The sequence below is a fragment of the Macrobrachium rosenbergii genome, chromosome 34 (genome assembly GCF_040412425.1).
Source record: "Macrobrachium rosenbergii isolate ZJJX-2024 chromosome 34, ASM4041242v1, whole genome shotgun sequence".
Classification (NCBI taxonomy): domain Eukaryota; kingdom Metazoa; phylum Arthropoda; class Malacostraca; order Decapoda; family Palaemonidae; genus Macrobrachium; species Macrobrachium rosenbergii.
Window position 1 is genome coordinate 340,522 of NC_089774.1, and position 26,961 is coordinate 367,482.

At 39.0% G+C, this 26,961-nt stretch overlaps 1 protein-coding gene across 4 annotated transcripts in view; it reads right to left on the bottom strand.

Moving 5' to 3' along the window:
* Positions 1 to 5,722: 5,722 nt before the first annotated feature.
* LOC136856039 (oocyte zinc finger protein XlCOF6-like) overlaps positions 5,723 to 26,961 on the bottom strand; it is a 212,144-nt gene continuing 190,905 nt past the window's right edge. For 3 of the 4 annotated variants that reach the window (XM_067133590.1, XM_067133591.1, XM_067133592.1), the window contains one exon: positions 15,007 to 17,954. In XM_067133590.1, coding sequence (XP_066989691.1) covers positions 16,346 to 17,881 — 1,536 coding nt within the window. In that variant the 5' untranslated portion in view covers positions 17,882 to 17,954 and the 3' untranslated portion in view covers positions 15,007 to 16,345. Of the gene's footprint in view, positions 6,360 to 15,006; positions 17,955 to 26,961 lie in introns of those variants that run through there. The other variant, XR_010858200.1, reaches the window with a different exon arrangement.

The following is a 26,961-nucleotide window of genomic DNA, read 5'->3' on the forward strand; positions in this document are numbered from 1 at the left end:
GGTATTACCCTCTCCCACTAGTAAATGCTATAAACGGACCCAGCGTATAGCAGTCTTCAGTATAATGTTTGGACTCGTTTTTAGACAGTGAGAGGTAAATACTGACTTGTTTCTCCAGAAGGTCGTGTCCAAGATACTCTGCCGGGACCTGTTCTGTTTAAGTACTACAGAGGTTGCAACTGCCCTGAACTTCGTGCGTTTTTACTTTCAGAATCTTATGTCCAAATCGCTACCTTTCATATGAGCTTCTTTTATCAACTGCTTGATAAAATAAGACAGAGCATTCTTCGACACCTGTACAGAGAGCTTTTTGACTGAGCACCAAAGCCCTTCTGAATTCCTTCTTAAGTCCTTTGTCCTGTCCAAGTAGTGCCTTAGAGTCCTTAACTGGAATATGACTTTCTCTGCCTTATACCCTGTAATGTCCGTTAGATTTGGAATCTCGAACGTTCTGTGTCAGGGTTGTGATGAGTATTCATTTTTGCAAGGAATCCCTAGTTGCAGTGAGCAGATTGCCTTGTCTTGTCTAAAGTCCATATTCTCGCTGAGAGCATGTATCTCACTAACTCTTTTTAGCTGTGGCCAAACTGAACAAGAAAAGAGTTGTCAAGATGAGGTCTTCTTAAAAAATGTTCTCTGTAAGGGATCGAGCTTACTCCCCATGAGGAACCTCAGGACCACGTCTAGGTTCCATGCTGGTGAGTTCTGTACTCTCTCCTTAGCAGTTTAGAAGAATCTGAGTAGGTCCTGGAGATTCTTATTGTTTTATAGGTTTAAGTTTTTATGTCTAAAAAACTGCTGCCATCATGCTCCTATAACCCCTAATGGTAGAGGTAGGAAAAAATTAAGCTTCCTCTTACGGTGTAGAAAGAAGTCCACAATTTGAGTTACAGAGGTACTGGAAGAGGACACATGGTTGCTCTTGTACCATCCTCTAAATATCTCCCACTTGGATTTGTATACCCTCATGGTGGATGACCTCCTTACTCTTTCTATAGCACCAACCGCCTCTTTCGAAAAAACCTGTAGCCCTTGTAAGTTTTTTGATAGTCTGAAGGCAGTTACTTGTAATGCTTAGGGGTTTTGGTGATATCTTTCCAAGTGAGGTTGTTTGAGTAGACCTACTCTCTGATGTAGGCTCCTCGGGATGTCCACTATCCATTCCAGAACCTCTGTGAAACAATCTTTTGTCGGCCAGTAAAGGGTCACAATGGTCAATCTGGTACCCTCGTGTGAAACAAATTTTTGCAGTACCCTGTGTATTATCTTGAAAGAGGAAATGCATACACGTCCAAGTTGAACCAGTCCACCAGGAAAGCGTCTATGTGTATAGCCCGGGATCTGGTGCGGGAGAGCAGTAAGTTTCCAGCCTCTTCGTTTGCGCTGTGGCGAAGAGATCTATGCAAGGAAGTCCCCAAAGTCACCACATGCTACTGCACACGTCCTGATGTAGCGTCCATTCTGTTGAGAGGACTTGATTTCCTGCTCAGAATGTTCGCCCTCACATTTTTCTCCCCTTGGATAAAGCGGGTTACTAGTTTGACATTCTTCTCTTTTGCCCAGAGAAGCGGTTCTCTTGTTGTCTCGTATAGAGACCTGGAGTAGTGCCCTTTATTTGCTGATGTAGGTCAACGCTGCCGTGTTGTCGGTGTTGACCTGCACCTCTCTGTTCTCCACTGTGTTGAACCCTGAGAGATAGAAGGATTGCAGTTAGTTCCTTCTAATTGATGTTTAACTTCTCCTGCTCTCTGGACCAGGAGCCGAGACTTGTTATTTCCTAGTGTTGCTCCCCATACTGAGTCCGACGTGTCGGATAACAACACTAGGTCTGGGTTCCTCTAATATAGAGAAGGAACCTCCTGGAGCTTGACGGGGTCGTTCCACCACTGTAAATACGTCCTTATTGGTTCCGAAATGGGGATGCACTTGGTCTCCAGATCTATTTCCTTGTCCCAGTTCTGATTTAGATGAAACTGTAACGGCATAGAATTAACCTCCTAAGGAGACAAATCGTATCAGCGAGGAAAGGGTCCCCAGCAGACTCATCTATTCCTTCACCCGAGCATGTCTGTCTATAAAGTCCTGAAATTTTCTTAAGGCTTGTCCCGTCCTTGCAATAGACGGAAAATCCCGAAAATCCTGACTCTGAATCTTCATCCTAAGGTATAGAAACTTTTGAAATGGGATCAGCTGAGATTTCTATCTGTTTATCAGTAGACCTAATTCCTTCTATACCTAAATCGTGGTCTGAAGATCCTCCAGGCAGAGTGTGCGGAAGGAGCTCTGAGAACCAGCCTTCTAAGTACAAGGAGATTCTGATGTTTCTCGAGTGAAGAAAAAAACCTGCTACATTGGCAATCATCCTTGTGAAAATCTTTGTTAGACGCTTGATGCCAGTGCATCTTGCGTCCTGAGCTACCTCCACGTCTTGACTTCCAATATCTTGAAGCCTGGCGTCCTGGCGTCCAATGCCTTGGCGCTGACGTCTTGGGTTCATGGACGCTTGTCGTCATGATGTTTCACTCCTAGATGCTTGACGCCACTGCATCCAGCGTCTAGAGTTTCATTCACTATGTTCAGCGTCTTAAACTTCTGGATGTCTAGAAGCTTTAGTTGGACGTCTATTATCCTTCTTCTCTTTGCCTGGTTGTCACGCTTGTACCAGGGAAGACAAAGTCCGCTGCATATTTTATATATTAAAGCTATATGTGGGGCTTCCTGCTGTTGGGGACAGGTTGGGGAAGCCTCAGCTGCGACAATTATTTCCTCCTCATAGTCAATAATGGATCGTGGAGAGGGTTCAGCAGACAGTACCAATCCTAAGGAGGAAGAGGAGGATATGAAAGGCAGCACAGAGTCCGTTACGCTCTTGCAGCCTGGTATCCTGACTGAACAGGACTGTCTACGTTTGTTCTTAGTAGGAAAGCTACCCTGGGGCTGGAAGGGAAGAGCTCGGGCTGCTCCAGTGGCTACAACCTGAAGTCTATGAAGTTTTATCATGGCGTCCCTCAATATTGGGTAACTTGCTCTTGAGAGATCTCGACTCCAGAGCCAGGCGTCATCCCGTCTGCTAAGGCTGAAACAAAGGGACCGAAACTGGAAAACCTTTCCGTGGGCCGAACTTCAGAAAATTCTTGGAGTTCGTGCATGGGGATGTAAAAAAATCGCATCCTGGAGGTCAGTGAGGCCATCCAGTCATGCTGTCCGACCGCTGCTAGAACCGATTTTGTCGTTTCAATAGCGACCTTTGTTTATTGCACAGAAAAGTTGAGTGCAATCACGTCTAACACCGTCTCTAACCCCCAAGCATTTGGGGATCAGGAATAACCGAATGTAGAATCATGGGGGAATTCGGATCTTGAACTCTCTGTCTGGTCTCCTTTTTGCAACATCATAGACACTTGTTGCTATAAAGCCTTTGCCTTTGTTCTGTTGTTGCATTTGGCAGAAAAGTCTAATTGTCTTGTTAGTATAGGGGCCTCCTCAGGCTGGACAGTCTGGATCCTACCTCAGTCTGCAGGAAAAAGAAAGGCAGGTTCTCTTTCTTCCCAGTGTAGAGCCTCTTCTCGTTGCCATTCATCTACCCGCCCTAGAGGAACCTCTATCGGAGGGCACGACCACGAAAGGGCTGAGATACCTGAAACACAGGAGCCTCAGCCTTACTCTTTTTAGCGATGAAAGTCGTTGGTAGGACTTTTCTTGCTGTTTTTAGATATTAAATCTTACATGGTTTTCTGGGCCAAGGATGAAAAGTCCTCTTTGCAAATCTTGAGAGAAGAGGTGAGAGGAAAAAGGGGTATAAATCAGTTCTGATTTTGATTGGAGCGTGACCCCATTAGCCAGGAAAGAGCAAAGCAAAGATGGGTTCTTTTCTTCAGGATTCCCGCTGAGAAAGATGCAGTAGATTCGTTGGAACTATATCCGAGTCCTTTATCAATACACGACATCAGATATATGAGTTATTCGGTGTCAGTCGTGTTGAATAATTCCATCTTCCTTCCTGGGAAGGGGCAGGTATTTCCGGGCGAAGAACGATTCTCTAGTTTGATACTAAAAGCTAGACCTTGAGCTAGTTTGGTTGGAGGAAAAACAATGGCTGTCTTTCATTGTTTCTCCTTCGAAAGTATCCATTCTTCGTAAATGCTGCCCTCTTAGGCAGCCAAGAGTAAATTCTGAAGGTGGGAATGAGGAGCAGTCAGGTTAAATTTCTCTGGAAAAATTTCCGAAAATCGTTTCATAAGTCTTTTCAAGTCTGATGAAAGCTGATGGCCTTTTATATTGTCTTCGCCGGAAATCTCAACAATAGGATTCACAGGAGAATGCAAGATATTATCGTTCTCTTTTCCGATTTTCCGAAGGCGGTAGTAGAGGCGTCTTTCAAAATATCATCTTGGCGCCTGGCGTCCAGTCTCTTGCGCCTGGCGTGTTGGCATCCATTTTCTTAAAGCAATGTCTTGGCGTCCAGCTTAATGGCGCCTGACATCCTGGTGTCTAACTTCGACACTTGGCGTCCTGGAGTCCAGCTTCTTCGCCCGGCGTCCTGGCGTCAGCTCCTCGGCGCCCGAAGTCCTGGCGTCCAGCCTCTTGGCGCTTGATGTCCTGGCGTCCAGTTTCTCCGGCGCCTGGCGTCCTGGCGTCCAGCTGCGAAGCCCGACGTCCTGGCGTCTGGCTCCTCGGCGCCGAAGTCCTGGCGTCAGCCTCTTGGCGCTTGATGTCCTGGCGTCCAGTTTCGGCGCCCGACTCCCTCCTGGAGTCCTGGCGTCCAGACTTCTAACATTCGTTGTCCGCCAAACCTAGAGGTTAGGCTGCTTGAGAACTGGCGCCTGTGCGACATCGGTCAAAAGTTTCCTCCGGTTGACGTACAGCAACTGGTGGACGAAAAAACACTTTAACCTCGCCTTTCCTATGGCGAGGGTGGCGTCCTGGGAAGCGTCAACAGGTGCGCTCGAGGGACGACCGCTCGATAACTAAAGCCTCTTGCCTCCCTTCGTCTTTCGACATTTCCTTCTCACAGGGGTTGGTGAGCTTGGAAGAGGTCCAGGACTAGGAGCGCAACAGGACCGAGCGGCCGCACCTCCACTGCACTTGCACTAACAACATATTAACACTTTTATTTTTTAGATCTCTTATTGTCGATCACATATTATCCCTGTCTTCTGAGAGGATTTTTACCTGTTGGGGCAGGGTCTGAATGGCCAACAAAAACATGAAGTGTTGGGTCCTTACCTGTTTCAGTAGGGGTTCAGAGACTACCACTACGGGAGAAGGGGTCAATAGAATAGTTAGCAAGGGGAAAAAGAATTAACTATTCCCCGGTTATATCAAGAAGAGTGAGATACAGTACTCTTGGCTCTTCTGAGCCGTCTTCCATTCCGTTCTTCAGACATACTGAGTGGGGATCAAGGAGACTTTAGCAAGTCAGCTTGCATCCCCATACACATTTTCACACTCGATGAAGATAGATATGTTATAAGAAAATCCAAAAGCGAACAAGCGAAAGCCAAGCCAAAGTGTACTTCACCAAAATAAGTTGCGAAAAAACACAGGCTCTGCGAAATTCCATCGATGTTACCCGACACAGCGGCAGGAAGATCTGAAGAATAGTTGGAATGGTTCCAGGTACCTGGGTAGAGGCGCACAGGTGGTTCACCTGACTACCGATCGGCGATTGCGCGAGTTTTGAAATTCTGCCGTGGCGTCAGGGACTTAAGCTATATATATAACTACCAGGGAAGTTAGATGTTTGAAATATATCTATATATACAGGCATTACCCTATAATGAAATTACATCCATATATAAATTCAACTAGCCTGTCACAATTCCAGTCACTTATACAATACATAAATTCTCTTACATCTTATCTGTACAGACTTGGTATAAAGAATTAATAACTACCTTTATCATATACAGGGATTACCCTATACTGAAACTGACATCCATAAACGGAATCAACTGTCTCCAACTGCTAATTTGAATGTAGGTGACTGAGTCTGGAAATGAAGGGCTAGGAGTACCATTTAGTACAAATGAAGTGGCAGATGCATTATCGATACGGACCACAATCTTTGTATTTCAGTCAAGGTCCTTAACTTCCCCTTCACAAAGTCCCTCATTGATTAGACTTTCTTGTTGCACTCTGATAATGTCAGAGAAAGTTCACAGCCACTTTACCAAATGCATCACAATCATCTTGACGATTGGCATGAAGTCTCTGCCCCATCAGATGTAGAATTTCATCTGCCTTACTGGTGCTGGGGTCTTTCTTTTTCGGGAACGTTTCCTGGCTACTTCTGCCGACGTAATCTCGTCCAAATGATTTATTGGTGAAACTGGTTCCCTTTCATAGTCTTCAACAGTCTGGAAGTAAAAAGTTATGGTATCAGTTGAATCCATGCACTGCAATGAAACATTTGTTTCAAACCGGGAATTAAAAAATCAGATTCCATGATAGGAAAGAGAGAGAGAGAGAGAGAGAGAGAGAGAGAGAGAGAGAGAGAGAGAGAGAGAGAGAGAGAGAGAGAGAGAGAGAGAGATTCTCTGTTTAACCTACACATATTATTATAGTTTGAATTTCTTTTACCATGTTATGTGAACCAATCAATTGTCATGTGACTTGATTAATCTTATCTTGCCCTGACTATGTCGGTTTCAAACTTTCCTTATAGCACCTTGTTTTACTGTCATGCTATTTGATGAACCCATTATATCCATTTTTCTTTTTAGTTTCCAGATTGTGAGCAAGAATGGCTAAATTTTGCTAAACACTTTGAAAAACTTTGGCAATTTCCACATTGCATAGGTGTGGTTGATGGGAAGCATGTGTGGATCAATCCAAAAGAGACTGGCTCTTTCTATTACAACTATAAGGGATCTCACAGTTTGGCTTTGCTTGAGTCGTCAATGCCGATGGAAGGTTTATCACGGGTGACCTTGGAACAAATGGACGTATCTCAGACGGCAGAGTGATAGATAATACGACCTTTGGAGAGAAACTGAAGAATGGCACTCTGCCTATACCACCTGCCACTCCATTGAAAGAAAATATCATGAAGCCACATAGCTAAAGAGAACTGAACACAGCAAAACGTGTGGACAATCACAGACTATCATGTGCTCACCACATCACTGAAGGTGCATTTGGGATGCTCTCTTCTAAATACTGCACAGAGTCCTCAAAACTCCAATAAATCTAAAGCTGGAAACCATTGTCAAAGTATTATTATCATGTTGAATATTGCACAACTTCCTACACAACCCTGATAGTGATTCAGAAGCGGAAATTTCAAATGTTGGCCAGGTAGGCCTACATGATTCTCCACTTGTGAACCTTCAAATTAATCAGGATGGATGATCAAACACAAAAGGTGTAAGCATTCGACACCAAAATCTACACAAAAGCAACAAACGCAGGGCGGTGTCTTAATGCACGTGGGGAACACCCAGCAGCTTATAAGCGATCGGTAGTGGATGCTTATAATAGGTAAGCTATAACCCACTGCTCCACATGGCATGAGACCCACCTTGAAGTCGAGTCAAACAGCTCGTCATTATTATTATTATATTTCTACATTTCTTGTTATTATTGGTATTTTCCCTTTTTTTATTACTACAGTGAATAATATCATTGTAGGGTTTTGCAGTCTTCAAATCTCGTATTTAGCCTTCTGAACCTGACTTATGTAACCACCTATGGTCCCTAGCTGGAAATTAATCGTCTGCAATTACCATTATTATGAATTCTATTTTTTCTACTTCTTCAGCAACTGTGTGGATGCTGCCGATTATTATTTTTATTTATCATGTTACCTTATGTATCTAGATTGTGTGTATTGTATTTGTATATTCCATGTATATGGCCCTGAGCTGCAATAAAGGATATTTTTATCACTATTATTAGTTTCAAGATAAACTGATCGAAGAAGTAACAAGAGGAAGAATCGAACAGTTCTACATCAATGAAACCAGAAAACCATCGAACTAAACACAATGAAAGATTCAAGGAAGAGAAAAAGGCAATAACCATCATCAAGAGAGGAATAACACCTAAAGCACCCTTCGAACAGGTTAATGGACAAGCTTACTGCAAACCCAATTTGACAGCTTCTCTCAAAATGAGAAATAATACCAGCCCAAACCCAGAAAAGGAATACAGTACCAACGTCGTTTACTGCTTTACCTGCCCAGAGAGGATGTGTCAGTCCTCCACCACATTAAAAAGATGCCTACAGGCCCATAGAAACAATGGGTCCATCCACCAACACTGCACAGACCACCACAACCACAAACCTACGACACAAGAGCTAGTGGAGAATACAGATATCATCCACACAGAACATAGTCGCCATAGATTAATCATAGCAGAATCCGTTTGCATTTTATTATACAAACCAACATTGAGCAGACAACTAGAAGCGGAAAGATCACTCCCATCTAGCAGACGCCCAGCAACATAAAACACTAACATCAGAAACAACCATAACAACGGCAGCAACACCTTCTAAATCTCGTGCTTTCTCTTCCTACCATTGCCATTCCTCTCATCCTCGTAATCTGTAGGTTATATACATCTGCATTCCTATTTCTGTTCAGTTTGTTGCCACCAGAACACGTGGTTTTTGTTTTCACCATTTCTCACAAAGTAAATTGTTTTTATTATAAATTTTTATTGTATTGTGACTTTTATAACTGTAAATAAATTAAAATTGTTTATTTGGTACTTATTGTTAATGTAATGATTTATTGTATTATTACTGTTTTGGACACTATGTCATCCACACACTGTGACGAAACAACAGGATGCTATGTCCAGATTATACACTTTGCAAAGGTCACGACGAGTGACAGAACAACTGTGGTCTTGTGTTCCTCAGTAAATGGAACAAAGAGTTAATCTTCGATTTTTTTTGTCCATCAACTGAATTTGGAAGAACGGAGAAGATTCAGAAAATATTGTCAAACTAATAAGAAGCTGATCAACAATCGAAAAGCCATAGAATTCAACAAAACTCTACGGCATACAAGAAGAACCTTGCCATAAAAGCATAAAACAAACTATTTATATATCTATTTATCTATCAGTAAAGAGTAAGAAAGAGAGAGTTGGCCTATCTTCAACATCAAGTCGTAAATTGCTGTTTTATAGTCGACACAACAACCCAGAAACTGGAAAGAAACCGAATTAAAACAAATATTAAACTACAAAAACACCTCTGAGATGGAAGAAATGGTTTAATAAACCGAAATAAACCTTAGAAATATATCAAAACAACTCGAAATGATAACGGCACCATCACCTACCGATTGATAAACCACAATTTTATCATCGATATGATGAACCAGGGATTGAAGGACTGAATTCAAACGAATATAAACCCTAAACCTGTTAAATAAACTACACTAAGCCTCAAAAATATAAACAATTTACAGTATATTAAAATACGATAAACGTCATCTTATCAGGCTACAGACGACGTCACATGCAACACCAACCCCTTATTGTCCCCATAACATTGTTGCCTACTAGTTGCTATATGTACATCACAACTTCCACTCAAAACAATATACCAAATACTCAAAAGACAAATTCATAGAAATATAGACCAAATAAACCTGAAAATATATCTATAAAAAACAATAAATAACGTCACCATTGCCTACCGATGACGTCATGCATAACCTGATCCATCCCAAACCTACTAGTTCAATGGAGGGATTAATTGCAGAGCTCACACAATATTTTGCTCCTAAGGCACATAAGTACTTTGAATGCCATCACTTCAGACAAACATCACAGGCACCAAGTGAAACAACAGACTTTTTTTTTAACTAGGTTAAAGAAACCAGATTTTACTTGTGAATCTGTGGCACTAATATCTTGGATCATCCATCTGCCTTCATGACAGTCTCTTCATCCATGATGTGTCTGTCATGGTCTAGGCCTTCAGTGGCTGCGGAAATTAATGCTATTGGTAGGTCTTCATCCAGCTCGGTGTCGTCTGCGTCAAGTGTTGTCCTAAGTGCAGGGAACTGTGACAGGAAGTCGGTGGTGAATTTCATTTTCCCTGGCAGATACTTAACACTGAATTTAAAGTGTAGCACTTTTTCCTTCTGTCTAAACAATCTAGGGTTAGCTACATCTTCCAGGGCCTTATTACCTAGAAACTTGACGAGTGGGCGGTGGTCCGTGATGATAGTGAGGGTCGGGCATCCTAAAAGGAAGAGTTTAGCCTTCTTAAGGCACCAAACTACCACTAAAACCCACCCTTCCACGGCTGCATATCCTTCCTCGGTGGGCGTAAGACAGTGGCTACCACATAAAGCAATCCTCCATTCCCCTTGAAGCAGAAGGGGTACTCGGCTGAGGTTCACAAGCAATATTGCTGGAGGATGATGAAACCTATCCCTTCTTTACTCCAGTCTGTAATTGCTACTGTAGGACAGGCTTTATCATAGTATGCAAGGACTTCTTTGGCCAGCTGGCACATGGTACCCTGTGCTTGTTCAAATCTTGTCTGCAGTTAATCATCCCAATAGATGTGTTTCCCTGCAGGTTTCTTTAGGAGTTCTCTAGAAGGGTCCATGATGGGTACTGCAGCGAGAAATGGTGCCAACTGGTTCACGAAACCGTGCCACGACCTGAAGTCGGTGACAGTTGGCTTTACTGGCATGGAGAAGTTCTTGATGGCTGCTAAGTTTTCTTCCACGGGTTTATGGTAGTCCCTTCCCAAATGAAAGTCCACAGGAGCTACTTCTCTTCTACAAAATAAAAATTTTTCAGGCTTAAGTGTAATACCTCTTCTTGAACACATCATCAGGATGTCATAGGTGCGCCAAAAGGCCGCCTCTACATTTGCATCATAAAGAAGGGCGTCGTCGACACACTTGTATTTCTGGGGTACCTCTTGAATGGCATCATCGAATCGATATGTGTAGGCATCCAAGGCAGAACAGTGGCCCATGGTTGTCCTGCGGTACTGGTACTGACCCCAAGTCGTGATGAAGGTAGAGAGCTTGTGACATTCCTCATCCAGTTCTACTTGAAGAAACCCCCAATAAGCGCCAGCGACAGTCCTGAAGAAATTCGGTGGGACTCCTGATACCATGTCGAAGGGCACAAGCGTAAGGTGCATCTTTCTCATACAGCATGAGTTAAGTCGCTGGTAATCGATGGTGCATCAGGGCTGGTCAGACTTCTTGGCTACTACCACCATACGAGCACACGACTCTGTTGCCTCTCCGGGGGGAACGGGTTGCAGGACCCCTGTTTTTACAATTTCGTCGAGTTGGGGTTTAACTTCATCCTTCCAATGCTTAGGATTGACACTGGAGTGTGGCAGGCATACGGTACAGCTCCAGAGTTGAGATGGATATGATGAGGCTTGCCTGTCATCACAGGAAGAGGTTCCCTTGAGGTGTTGAAGGTTGAGGATGAGAAATGCTGCAGTAACAATTTCTCAAGTCTTGGAACATTCTCCTCTAATGGTGGAAGAGGCACTGTCGTTGGTTTTGGAGGCATGGTAGCCGTTGGAGCTGTAGTTGTGTCAATGAAGGCACTAGGCCCATTACGTCCAATGAAGCCATGGAAGGAGTGTGATGAGGGAATTTCTCTGGTAATAGGCCCAGTTCCTTACAGGTTGTTACAGTACTGACAGGTAGAAGTGTTTAGCTGTCTTCATGAAATAAACGTCCTGCAGGTAGCCAATCCCATGCACTTCAGGGGTACATCAGCAATATCCCTCAGGCCAGCCTGGTGTTGCAACAGTACAGGTCGCACATTAATTAGTGAAAGCAGGGAGGGTCCCGCTACACACACTTGGGCATCCGTGTCCGCCACAGTGGAGGCAAACTTACCACCCCTCCCGTGATTATGTTCGACCTCCACCTTGATCGTGGGTTGAAGAGTATGGGGGGACTTCAGCCACTACAACAGCTCCTGAAATGTCTACAGAGGCTGCAGGCCCCTCTGTATTCTTCTTATTGCTTCTGCAATATTTCTTCAGATGACCTACCTTCTGACAACGTGGCATGTAAGGGATTTGGCTGGGGAAGAGACCCTGTCCCGACCATGTTGACCTCCCCAATTACTAACTTCAGTGTGTGAGGCTCACATTACCATTGGTATTCTAGGTCCCTGCAGCTTCCAGTGCAGTATCCAAGTCAGTGTTGGTGCAGCCGTATTAGGAAAATCGCGCCAAGATTTCCCGTAAAGTATCAATATTATTAAAGATATTACATGAATGAAACACTTGTCTTTTTAATTCCTGGTTACTAATGCCTACCATAATTTTACGTAATAACATGTATTCTGACAGGTCAAAATCACAATCAGGCATTTGAAATCACGATAAGCAGCTTTCTGTGTGCACTTAATAAAATAATTGCTCACTGACTGATCTGGCCCTTGCATTATACTAAAAAAATCAGAACAATGCACTGCCTCACTTGATGATCAAAGCACTATTTTTTCTATAGCATTGAGAGCTTCCTTGGGTGTGGTATGATTCCAAGGAGCATCAGTAAACCTGGTGTTAAAGGGCCTGTTGAAGGGCAGGGATGCAGTGTAGCCGGACATGATGAACAAAAACAAGTTAATTATACCTTAGTTTTACCAGACCACTGAGCTGATAGCTTCTGTAGGTGGCCACCTGCAAAGTTGCAACCAACAGGACATTGAGTGCCTCCAGAACTGGAATTCAGCCGAAGACATCTCAATCTCGCATTTCTCTGTGGCTGACGACTGTGGAATCCTCGGAAGGGAGGCCACTCCTGTATTCAAGGAGGCACGAATGAAGTCAGCCTGAATCACCTGTTGCTGTGCTGATAGGACTGCCTGAGCCTGTAGTATGGACAGAACAATATTCCTGTGGATCATTAAGCTTCTCTGGGTGGCACAGATGGCCTTTGAGTCCTTGGGGTCCCAGGAGTTTTCCTGTGGGATGGGATCATTGCCGTTTATTATTCCTTATCAAATTGTTAAGGTATTTCATGCAAAAATAAAAGGATATCTTGGCAAAAAATTTATCACATAGTCTGGAACATTAACACCAGAGCATTTTATTTCAGAAGACAGTGTCCTTAAACAGTGTTTGCCTTCTGTCAGCTTTTCCCCATGTACAGCATTAAAAAATTCCCTCCTCACAACTAACTGAGGAAAAAATTGGCTAGTGGGTGTACACAATTTTCCCCTACTAACACATGTTATCCACGAATCAGCCTAAGGTTCCATTTTATTATTTTTCTTTCCCAAATCAGGATATTTCATTGTAAATTTTTGACAATATATCCACCAATGTACCTCAGAGCCTCTTCTTCAATCAAGTCCTCGGCATTTTAATTGGCGGTGTGTGACAATACAATTTTGGGCGATGTCATGCCCATACAGTGCACGCACTTACGCATACATGCCCATAGAGGGATGTGCAGAGGGGGGATGAGAGTGGCGAACAACTACCCTTCTTTCCCCTCCTGATCTCTTGACCTTGATTAATGGCTTCTCTGGAAAGAGGTACAAACGAGATCTAATAACACCTTCAGCTATTACCATACGTGATATGTGCAATACATTTATCAAGAGCAGTTTCATGTATATAAGGATATAAATGAAATATTATAACTAAAACAGTACAGTACTCTAAGACTTCATACTAGAATCATAGTAAAAATCAGACAAAATAATGTAAGAGTGTCATTATCAAATTAGATGTGGTTCTTTCGCCCTTATTATTACATGCAGTAGAGACAAAATACATAAACATGTGAATATATTTGGATTTCACATGAAAACAGATATAAATACAGCAACATAGTTCTTGTCTGTCGATTACCTGACTGACGGCAATTCACAACGAAAAATCAAATCAATAATTTCTTATGATACTAATAACTCTACTGTAAGAGAGAGATCACATGGAAACAAGTGAATGCATAAAAACAGAAAAAATTGTTGTGAGACGAATTTCTCACACCTTGAATTCTGAGTGATGTTTATCAGTACGCTAGCCTTGGCCTTGGTGTGATAACCACCGACATACATGAAAAGATTCACATTATGGAGTAAACTGATAATAAAGGCAATAAAACCATTTTTACCTTATATATTATTGGCATATCTTCATAATGAATAGTCTATTCAAAGAATAATTCCATATCAATGAAATCAACTTGTATCTATGCGAGCCCAGCTGAGGGAATGTAAACTTCGAGTTACGGTTGCACTCACAGCAGCCTTTATCTTTCGGTAACCTTTGAGTAATTTTAATGGTAGTGCATTACAGTAGTACAGTAATAACATTTAGGATAACAAAATTTTTTCAGGCTGCTTGTAACCGTTTAGAAAATTCAGTCACATGAACAATAGTTATCATACATTATCGTATTGTTGTTAGGGGTTGTTTGTGACTGGCGATGAAACGTAAACAAAACAATGGTTTCCCTTTTAGGCGATGTGTGTTGGAAAAACACGATATAGAATTTGCTTTGTTATTCATTTATTTTGAATTTCTAAGGACACGGCAAGTAAAACAGCACTTGTAATAACACCATCTTTTCATGACCAATATTTCATAAGATACATGTTTTTGCAAAAGCTAGCCCATACACAGATGGTTTTGTAATTTAACAGTCGTCTTAAACTACAGATATGAGATAAATTCATGAAAGTTTGCCATAATTTTTGACCTGGTCTTATCTAAAGGTCATCTTATACACTGAAATATACTGTACTTTACGTAATTTTTAGTGGCATGGTGATCCATGCAAACAGTTCATCTATATGTTGCATTTCTAATGTGCAGCTTAAACAGAATAATACAGTACTTTGATAATTTACAAAGCAAGTCCTGTCTCAACACTCCTGGCTGGTTAGCTTAAAACAGAATACAGTAATAAAGCTAGTCCACTGTATCCAGTGGGATAATATGAAACATTACAATTTACCAACGCTTTACATTCTTTGTAGAATATTAAAACCAAGAACACATCAAAAAGTAATCAAATAAAACTGCACTTAATTTTCACTGATGTTTAATGAAAAAATCAATCTTTTTATTTCCACTATGCATGACATTTCATGGAAATATTCAAGCTTACAACTACATATACAAGTGCATATGCATAATGCTAAATAACCAAAGGAAGAAAAATTCATGTCACCCAGTGACAAAACTAATTCTCAGTTTGGAAATCACACAAAAAGTACATGGGAACAAGAAAAGTGAAGTAGATAGACACCAGAAAATTTCTTAACCTAGCACTGAACAGTGCTCGAGTACAATTGTAGAAAAAACGAAAAATAATTTATTTTACATTTTTATAAAGGTTACACTACCTTTGGTTCTGTCTTGACTTCTAATAAAGGATCTACAAATAAGGAGCCATCATCTGTGTATTCAGTAAGATCCTCCTCCCAATTCTCCTTCTCTTCTTTAATGAACAGCAATGATAACAATTTTTCAGTGAGAATCCAATGTAACTTTCTTCCATTTGGAATACTCTTGAATAAAATATCACCAGTAAAAAAATGCTCTCAACAGTACTGTCTATAACACAAAATCAGAATAACTTCCCTGTAAAAACTAATGGGATCCTAAGACTATAAATATGGTTTTTCCTTTTTATAGTCCCACCGGTTGCTAATGTTTTTTTATAGATTTTGCAGATAAGTTCACAATAATTGTTTCCACTTCCAATGCAACTTACTTTAGGTTGCAAAAAATTTACAAAATCTGTCGGTGCAACTGAACATCATCTCTGATGAATGACTTTGCTCATGCATTTTGACACTTGAAAACACTATTTTGGTATTCATAACCAATGACTGTGTTTTATAGATCACAAGACAAAAAAAAAAATGCAGTGTAAAATATTAACATCATATGTTACGAATCTACGAGAAAAAAACTGTTTTGACGCTATATGAAAGGATGAAATCTTTCTTCTGATTTAACACATTCATTCTACGATGGACCTAATGAAAAAAAATTCTCGGGAACCAAGTGCATATGCAGTATATGACTTCTGTCTAGTATTAGTTTTCACACACCTTTTGAGACACCTTGATTCAAAATATCTCCTTTGGCATTCATGAGATGTGAATCGATTCTCTCCAATAAGGCTTCTCATAAGGTTTTTGAGAGCAGAGGAATACTAAAAATCTTTTTGGCATTCAGCACATTTAACTGCCCTCTAAATATTATGCATTTTCATGAGTAATCTCAAAGTATTTCAAATTGTCTAACATTTTTTACATTAGGACTGGAGAATGTTTATGTCTAATATGAATCCTTGTTTGTTTTAAGATGACTTAAACCTGAAAAACTTTGACATACACAGCAAGTGAATGGATTCTATCCTGTATGGGTTCTCATGTGTCTTGTGAGATTACTTGATTCAGAAAAACTTCTTTGACATACAGAGCAAATGAATGGTTTTTCTCCTGTATGAGTTCTCATGTGATTTTTGAAATTACTAGATTGAGAAAAACCTCTCTGACATACCGAGCAAGTATATGGTTTCTCTCCAGTATGAGTTCTCATGTGTGTTTTAAGATCACCTGAATCAGAAAAACTTCTTTGACATACTGAACAAGTGAATGGTTTCTCTCCAGTATGAGTTCTCATGTGCCTTGTGAGATGACCTGATTCAGAAAAACTTCTTTGACATATAGAGCAACTATAAGGTTTCTCTCCTGTATGAGTTCTCATGTGTGTTTTGAGATCACTTGATTCAGAAAAACTTCTTTGACATACTGAGCAAGTGAATGGTTTCTCTCCTGTATGAGTTTTCATGTGTCTTTTGAGATCACTTGATTCAGAAAAACACCTTTGACATGCTGAGCAAGCAAACGGTTTTTCTCCTGTGTGAATTCTCATGTGTGTTTTGATATGACTTTTTTGAGAAAAACTTTTTTGACATATGGAGCAAGTAAATGGTTTCTCTCCTGTATGAGTTCTCATGTGTTTTGTGAGATGACTTTGATAAAAAAAACTTCTTTGACATATAGAACAAGTATATGGTTTCTCTCCTATATGAGTTCTCATGTGATTTTTGAGATCATCTGATTCAGAAAAACTTCTCTGACATAATGAGCAAGTGAATGGTTTCTCTCCTGTATGAGTTTTTATGTGTCTTTTGAGATCACTTGATTCAGAAAAACACCTTTGACATAGTGAGCAAGTGAACGGTTTCTCTCCTGTGTGAGTTGTCATGTGTGTTTTGAGATGACTTTTTTGAGAAAAACTTTTTTGACATATAGAGCAAGCATATGGTTTCTCTCCTGTATGCGTCCTCATGTGTTTTGTGAGTTGACTTTGATAAGAAAAACTTCTTTGACAAATGGAGCAAGTATATGGTTTCTCTCCTGTATGAGTTATCATGTGTATTTTGAGATCACTTTGACAAGATAAAATCATTTGACATATAGAGCAAGTAAATGGTTTCTCTCCTGTATGAGTTCTCATGTGTTGTTTGAGATGACTTTGTTGAGAAAAACTTCTTTTACATATAGAGCAAGTATATGGTTTCTCTCCTGTATGAGTTCTCATGTGGGATTTCAGGTTGCACATCCTTGAAAATGTCCTTTGGCATTCAGCACAAGTTATTTGCTTCCCTGCTGTGCTGCATCTCTTTGAAAATACTTCTTTTCCACCCAAATATCTATTTTCTTCTGCAATATTGATCTTTCTGCCTTCATCATCACAGCTTGGAGAGCTGTCCTCGTACTTAATAGATTGGGATGAACAGTTCACGTCAAATTCACTTTGGTAAAAAAATTCTGGCTCTGTCTTGACTTCTAAGACGGGATTTGCAAATACAGAGCCTTCATCTGTGTTTTCAGTTAGATCCTCCTCCAAATTCTCCTTCTCTTCTTTGATTAACGGCATTCCCACAGGATGTTCTACGTACAATACTCAATCCTAGTCAGGATCTGATGAAATTTTCCTCGTTTGGAATACTCTGAAATAAAAGAAAAAAATCTGAGAACACATGTTCTGAATAGCACTGTTGATAACATACATTATGAGAAATTCAAAATAATTTAATGTTTTGCAGTATGGTCTTTCTTCAACTCTAAAATAATCATCCTCTGGGAAAACAAATATCACAACGCAATGATCATTTGGACACATTTTGTCTCAAAAGAAATAAAACAGCCTTGGATTCTGTTTGGAACCAACAAATTCATTCAAGCCAAAGTTAGTTGACAATTCAACCAGCTTCTACCTTTCCCACAAATTCCCGACTTACCCTAATTTTGTCAAACAAGCAGCCTCTTTCCTTGATGAGTTGAGTATTATAAATCTGTTTACAGAAGAATGTTTTTTTTCTTATGCGAACTGCACGTGCATTTTGAGGTGATTCTAATGAAAAAGCTACTTGGACTTATGAGTTTTCATGTGCCTTTTGAGAACATGGGATAGAGAAAAACTCCTTCGGCATTCAGCACAGGTGAATGGCTTCTCTCCAGTATGGGTTCTTATATGTACTTTGAGAGGAGAGGAATGATAAAAACCTTTTTGGCATTCAGTATGGATTTTCATGTGTAATTTCAGGCTATTCAAACGTGTATAACTTCTTGGACATTAAGAACAAGTGAATGGCTTCTCTCCGGTATGATTTCTGATGTGCATTTTGAGACTTTCAGAATGATAAAAACCACCTGGACATAAAGAGCAAGTGAATGGTTGCTCTCCAGTATGAATTCTCATGTGAGTGTTGAGATGATTTAAGTGAGTAAAAGTAATCTGGCATTCAGTTCAATGCAAGCATATGTTCTCTCTCCAGTATGAATTCTCATGTGGATTCTGAGATGACTCAAGCGAGAAAAAGTACTTTGACATTCTGCAGAACGTCATGTTGGTTTTCCATAATAAAAATACCCACATTTTGTCATTACTTTTATCAATATTACAAGATGATTTCTCATGACATAGTTTTCTGCAAGACATAAGTAATATGTGAGACCCATCAGCAATTGCAGTAGGTAGTGGTATGTTTTCTTCTTTAACACTCTTCTTTCCACATTCCACGTCAAAACTTGTATGGTCTTCTTCACTCTTTATGGGTTGGCACATATATTTTACATCAACTTCACCATTATCAATATATTCTGGCTCCCCTTGACTTCTATGGAAGAATCTACAAATAAAGATCCATCAATTGTGATTTTGGTATATTCATCCTTCAAACTGTCGTTTTGTTGTTTGAGTAAAGGCAAAACTGAGTTTCCAGCTTCCACTCCCAAAGGATGCTGAATATACAGCTTTGAAAAAAAAGTCAGTTTTATGTCAATGAATATTCTGTTCCATTCACGAAAAGCTCTCAAAATGAACAAACTACTGCCAAACCTTTAGATAGTGAAATTGTTGGAATGAGAGGAAGCACTGAAGTAAACATTTTTCATTCACTTTATCACAAAATGCACATCTCACAGAATGGTAGGCTGCACCCAGGCCTTTTGCAAATTCAAAATAATCCTGGCTCACTTTCAGCCTGCTTTCAACGATACTTCATATCAAATATTCTTATAAAGAACAAGACTCCTCACACCACACATGAATCATTCTGGCACAGACATAAAACACAATTATATCAGTTAAAAACCAAAAAATTTCATAAGACCAACTACACTTCTTGGCATCAGAAATTATTTCTAAATTAACAATGGTATGTACATTCAACCCACCCAGGGTTTGCATGCTCTAAATTTGCAGAATTTTCTGTGGAACTTATCTATTAGTTACTTGCGGGAAAACTCACCCATTTGCAGATTTTTTTGTAGAGAAATATTCTGTATTTTCATGTTATTTTTGTGACTAAATACTGTACTGTACCTACATATATATTTTATGATAAAATAATGATTTACAGTACAAATTTTCAGATATTATCAAGTTTAATAAGGTTAAACAATAACATTAAATAATAAAAATAATAATTCTCTCTCTCTCTTACTGAGGTGACAGAACTTTAATGCATATGTAATATGTATGTTTATTTGTTTTGTATGATAAATGATTTACTAATTTTCAAATATTAATATCAATGTTCTAAACATGGCAAAATATCAGTTCATTAAAGAAAACATAGTGAATTAGTAAGACTTTAGTTCAACATAAATTCTTTCCCTCACCTTTTACCTAAAGTAAAGCTTGGGAGTAGGGGTGTAATCTGTCAAATATGTCAAACATCTTGACACACTGACCACAAGGATAGAACTACGAAGGATACTGAAATCTCTCTTTCTCTCTCTCTCTCTCACTGAGATAGATTCTTTATGCATTGTAACACAAGTTTATTTTTTTTCTATATATACTGTAGTTTTATAGAAAGACGTGACGTTACTTTGTTATTAACTTTTTTCATATTTTCCATGCTATAATTAAAACTTTTTGCATTTGTATAGTAAATCATTAAAAATTTTAAACAAATAAATATCATTCCCAGTCTTTTTTCTAGATTTTTCAGGGCAAGGGGGGGGAGGAGGCAAGTATCTGTTAATTAACTCTACATACTGACCACGAAGGGGAGCGTTGCCCACAGAAGGTCGCTGAAATCTCTCCCTCTATTCTCCTTCATAAATCATGAATTTCCATCTTTTGATATCTAACGTATGAATAACTTCTCTCTCCCTCTTTCCAAAGTTATTCTCTTTTTCATTGTCATAATATTTAAGAACAAAAACCCTCTCTCTCATGCCAAAGGGTACCCAGAATGTGTGAGATGGATAGACAGATATATAGAAAAGGAAAGTGGTTGATAGAAGATATACTCTCTCTCTCTCTGTTATGGGCTGGAAGGGTTAGAAGTACATACACATATATTTTTAAGAGTAAAATGTTCAAGGTGAATTTGAAATGATATTAATAATATCATTTCAAAGATTAATACAGTAATAGGATAATAGTTTAAGGTATGTATGATGTAGGATGCTAGTTTAAGGTATACATTTGGTATCTGAACTTTCAAGATAGGCAGTTATAAGCATTTTTAGAGGGGGGGGTGTTAACTATTTACCAATTTTAACTATTTGCTAGGGGTTGCATCCCCCACAAATCTGGATGGTTGACCTGTAGTGGCAAGCAAAATATTCAGTCATTAACACAAACTGTCATATCTTACATAGAGTAATTTATTGTCAAATATTTTCAATATCTGATCTTTTATCTTCGGTATAAAAGTCCTGTATTACTTTGGCAATATGATGTTAATAACAAAAATGCAGTAAAAATATTCTCAAAACTACTAATTCTTAAGGGGATCGGCCGCCTAAAAAAACCCAATAATCTTTAAAAAATTCGATTTGCTGAAAAAAATTCTATGGCTTCGTATAGGGTTCAAGAATGTGTCCACGAAATATTATGCTAAAATTTGCCGTATTTCTCTAGTTATGGCCTAAAATGTCACAATAACTATATACCCATAAAACACCAGTAGCGCAAATGATTTAGTCTGGTATAGTTTTTTGATATATATATTACGAAAACTTCCTTTGAAATGAAATGTATAATGTCAATAATATCCTACTCGGCACCTTTTTAGTTATTCCTAGCCATGACAACGCACACGCATACCATGACGCCGACTGTAGCCGAGAGTTGCCTATAAACTTCCAAGCTAGAAGGACACGTTTTTCATGCTCGCTAGCCTTGACTGAACTCTGTATTTTCTGCTGTGTTTTGTTTTTTCACCGTGCCTAAAAGGTCCAAGAGTTCACTTCATGCTTCTAGAATGCGGAAAAGCCAAGTGGAAAAGTCCAGGCGAGAAGTAGAAGAAAGAGTTCAAGAAATTAGTGCCATAGAGGGGAATGGAGCGACGGAGAGAGAGAGAGCTGTCGCCCATCAAACAGCGCAGGCAGCGATCTCTGCTGACCAGAGACCAACCACATCCACCCCTAAACGCCTTTTTATTTGTTCGTCACTACCAAAGGGCAAAGATATTTTAGAAAAAGAAAGCAGTAGCTCGGAGGCTGATATTATAGACGATCCTGAAAATAAAATGATCATAATAAGTGACGCAAGACTTGATGAATTACTTGAATCACGAATCCCTAATTGTGAATGTAAAGTAATTCCCAGGATCCATTTGGCAAGGGATGGATTCGAGACACTAATAAAAAGTGTAGGCAACTATGATACCTGAGTAATACCTTGCAGCAAGATCAGACAGGTGGGGACCAGGAACCTAAAATTTATAAGAATGTGTCTTAGGCACATAAATAATCAATTAATATTCTTATTTATAATCATTTTGCATTAATTAATACCCAAAAATAAAAATTAAAACCATAGAATTAATTGTAACACACTCTTTGAAGTCCCTTTTACTTTTTTTATGTAACTAAAACTTTGAAGGCCCGTTTCTCAAAACATAAGTTTTTCGCCTTTAAAATGCATCTCCTCCCTTAGTATTGGACCAATCTAAATGAAATTTTAAATATAACATGGGGAAACATGGTAGATTAAAACAAAGCCGGGGATTTTAATATTTTGAGTTTCTGATTTTTGGCAATTTTTTTTCTGTAATTTTTCCGGGAAAATTTCATTAAAAAAAAAAAAATTCATATCTCGAAAAATAATTGAAAAATCAAAATCCCCGGCTTTGTATCGAAGGTCCATATGTGTTTTATACGTGGTTCAAATCTCATCCCTTAAAACCAAAAAGCAAAGGAGGAGATGCATTTTGAAAATGGCCATTTTGGCCGAAGAATGCTCTGGCGTCACAAAACCTAAGGTCACTGAACAAAAATTTTTCCCCAGAAGTTCCACACAATATCCTTTAACAAACCCCCTATATATCAACAACCTGTCATTAAAAAAGTCGGAAACCGGCCGATCCCCTTAAAGTAATTTGTATTTTTCCTAACATACAAACCTGAAGGTCTTTACATACTATTTAGTTTGTGAACTTTCAAACAGGTAGTTAACTAATGACGGCATGGATGGAAGCCCTGACAACTCATCAATCTGCACTCCACTTTGCCTTTTGGCCCATGTATCAGAATGAGGGGTGGCTGAGGTTGGCCATAAATGTAAAGACCTTCAAATTATTTTAAACATCTGTAATTTGTTCCTACAAAAATACAAACCCTTGGTCTTTACATAGGAGACTGGTAGTTAAGCTCACCTGGGCCTCATTTCCTGGTCTCAAAGAACTGAGGAGTCCCATGCCTCTGATCTGTTGAACATTTGGAATGTTCAACTGCCAGACTTCTGGGCCTTTTCAATTATTGAGTGTCATTATTTCAAAAAGGGCTTGGATGAACCCAAAGTGTCAGATAATAAAAGCTAAAACAACCAACAGGTTTGTTTTGTTGTCAGCCTCTCTCTCCCCTTGCTAAAGAAAGGGGGAGGACTTGTACCTAATAATCTACTCTAGATTATAAACAGGGTACTCAGTTATGTAGGCTCACCTACTTAACAAGCCAGTCCAGCAGTGACGGTTTGCCACCTGCCTCTCTTCTACAAGAGAGGAAAGGTAAAAGAGAAAAGGGTAGAGGCCAGTTACTCACTCACATTCTCTCTCCGCTACCATACACCTTAGGCGAGATGCTACCTGTCCCTCTAGGGGAGCCAGGTGAGCTACACATTATCATTATTATTATTATTAAAGTAGTTTAACCAGACCACTGAGCTGACATTCAGCTCTCATAGGGCTGGCCCGAAGGATTAGAATAAAATACCAGGTCTAGGCCTGATGCCAAGCTCTGGAATCAAATAGCTCACTCGGTGTGATGACGAATGAGTGAAAATTAAACTAAAAACTGCACAAAGGAACACGCTTCCACACTGGAACACATCCACACATAAAGACATTTACTCAAGCATCCATACATACATAAAAAAAATCGGAATAGATAAAGTAATATTTAAAATTTTGTTTTTAAAATCCATTAAATGACCCAAGGATTTTCGTATTTTCATTTTTTACTTATATTTATATCTTATCATCCTAATTACATCTCTTCATGAACATCAAAATCGGAACGACTGAAAATGCAGAAGATTCTGACAAAATTTCCTTCACTGATTTATTTTCGAAAGTTGACAGTCGCTGTTGGTGATACTTTGGACACCCACACAAAACATGTCTGACCATTATTATCACCTTGCACTCTGAGCACTTGGGAGCAAGGGTACGTGGTTTGCTCATTAAGCGTGTGTGTCATTCAAGTATGGCCTATTCAGAGATGAGTAAACTATTACTTGCTCATGTCTATCTCTCTAATACAGGATTTTATTTGTTTCAATTTATTATTTTATGGTTCTGCATTCCGTATATTTTGCCATTTATTTAAAATGATTGTTCTTATATATCTTAAATAGTCACTAATAGGGATGTTTACATTTTCTCTTGTCTTGCGGACTGCTTCTTTAGCTGCTTTATCAGCCTCTTCATTTCCTTTAATCCCTACATGGGCAGGGATCCAACATAATTCAATTTTTTTTTTCATTATTACACAACTTATGGAGTGAAAACTTAATTTGTTGCACGATATTATTTTTTGGATTGTAACTTTTAATGGCTTCTATAACGCTTCCGGAGTCGCTATAAATCACAAAATTATTACATGAGGATTCTCTAATTATTTTTATGGCTGATGCTGTTGCACATAACTCAGCTGTAAATACCAAGGCATTATCAGATTGAGAGGAAAAACTGATAAAATTTGTCTTGGGATATTGCAGCATATCCCACTCCGGGCTCTGATTTAGATCCATCTGTATATATTGTGTAATGTGGAACTTTTTGGCTATTGTGCTCTACTGAATGTTGTCTATGGTTTTTGATAAATATTTTAAGTGTGTGCAAATTCTTATTTTATTCATAGTCCAAGGAGGAGGTAATTTTACTATTGGAGGCAACATAACATTCATATTCAACGACTCAGACAGTCTTCTAGCTCTAAGAGGGAAAGATGGCGAGTGATTGTTTATAAATAAATCTCTTGATTCGAATAATATTTTGGTTGGAGAATCACTTGTCTGAATTCTCAAGGCACTTTTCACTGTTACAAACTCTCTATGGGGAGACAGTGGTAGTTCACCACATTCGACTTATAAAGATGAGGTTGGTGATGATCGAAAAGCTCCTGAACATATTCTAAGGCCTTCGTTAAGAATTAGGTATAACATTTTTGGCACTGCATCTGATGCTGAGCTACATATTTCACTTCCATAGTCAATGACAGACAACACTGTTGCTTTATACAGTACAGTAAGGGTATGTCTATCAGCTCCCCAAATAGTGTTTGATAGTGTAAAGACTGGGGTATGAGTGACATACTGGCTGGGTGTTTACTGGTTTATTGGTAGTTCCTTACTGAGATCAATGTACAGAATCTTGGAAGATGTTACTGACGCGTGCGAGCGGCAATGTAGCGTCTACACACAGACAGGTAAAACAGAGATAAAAGGTTCAGACATCTGTGTTTGTCGGCAGACAAACAGATGGCGATATCAAGAGACATGATTAACATACAGTGATGAAACATACATCAGTGGAAAGGCCAGGAAATTCTACATATGGCCAATTGCTTGCGATTCAAGACAGATTAATGGATACAATGCAGTAGCATAATATATGTGAAATGGAGAGACATTTGGCGTCTTCACAAACAGAAACACACATACAGTTTGATACAGAAGATTCGTTGGAACATTATGAGTACATGATTAGAATACTTGCATGGCAATGCAAGTAGTGGTGATTGTACATACATCAAGACAACAGTGGCTAGGGAGAAACAGACGGAAATATTGTATGGTTGAAATAGTGTTCCTGTAGAGAAAGAAAACAAGACGCTGGCTTTGTCCTGTCCACTTCGATGATGACGATTGATGAACACACAAACACACACGTGTTTGGAAGAGGCAGCGTCGGGGCTCTTACAATAGTTTTTCAATTCGATTTAATGCTCTTTTACATTTAGATTTCACACGTTATGTGGGCTTTCCAGTTCAAGTGAGATCAAATACCAATCACAAAAATTTTGCTGTTTGGCTAACTGGTATAATATGGTTTCTGATTTTTAAATTTATTTTTCACCTTTATTCCACTTTATACTTTTATAAAACATTACTGCTTTTGTTTTTTGCATGGATAATTTAAAGCCTAGAGATGAGGACCATTCTATTTTTATTATAGTTTTATTAATGATTCACTCTGCATGTTTTAAGCAAAATGCTGAATAATATATGGCAAAATCATCCATATAAAAGTTACTTTTAATTGCAATAGGTAGATCATTACTGATGTTATTTATTGCTAAAGTAAACAGTGTGCCACTAACGATGCTTCCTTGTGGAACACCATTTTCAAGTGGAAATGTACTTGACTATTAAATACATCATCAATTCTCACTTATAAAGTGCGTTTTGTCAAAAAGTTTTGGATAAACCTAGGATACTGTTTTTATGTAACATTTTTAATACTGCATCGCTCAATGTAGTATCATATGCCTTTTCAATGTCAAAAAAGACGGCTATAGTAATTTGTTTTTGTTCAAGTCCTCTTTGTCTGTGGTCTTCTAAGTTAGATAGAGAATCCAGTGTAGATCTGTTCATTGTGACCCGAATTGAGTGGGAGTCAAAATTTTATTTTCTCAAATAAAATTTTCTCTAGTAATCTCTATAAACACCTTGTTAAAGAAATTGGTCTGTAATTTGGGAATAGGAATAATTATAGCTTTATGCCATTCATCAGGAAATAAAATTTTGAAGCCATAAGTGATTATAAAACAATGACTTTGCCAAAGGTGCTAAGCGGCAGATCATTTCAAAACAAATACTGTCACCTCCAGGGGCACATTTATTGCTGTTCAACATTGCAAATTCCAACTCTTCCATATTAAATTTTCTATTATAATATATATCTTCTATTGTTTAAAAATTTATTGTTATTAATTCTATACTATTTTTCTTTGTGTGGAAGTGTTCATCTAAATTTCTATCACTACTTACTT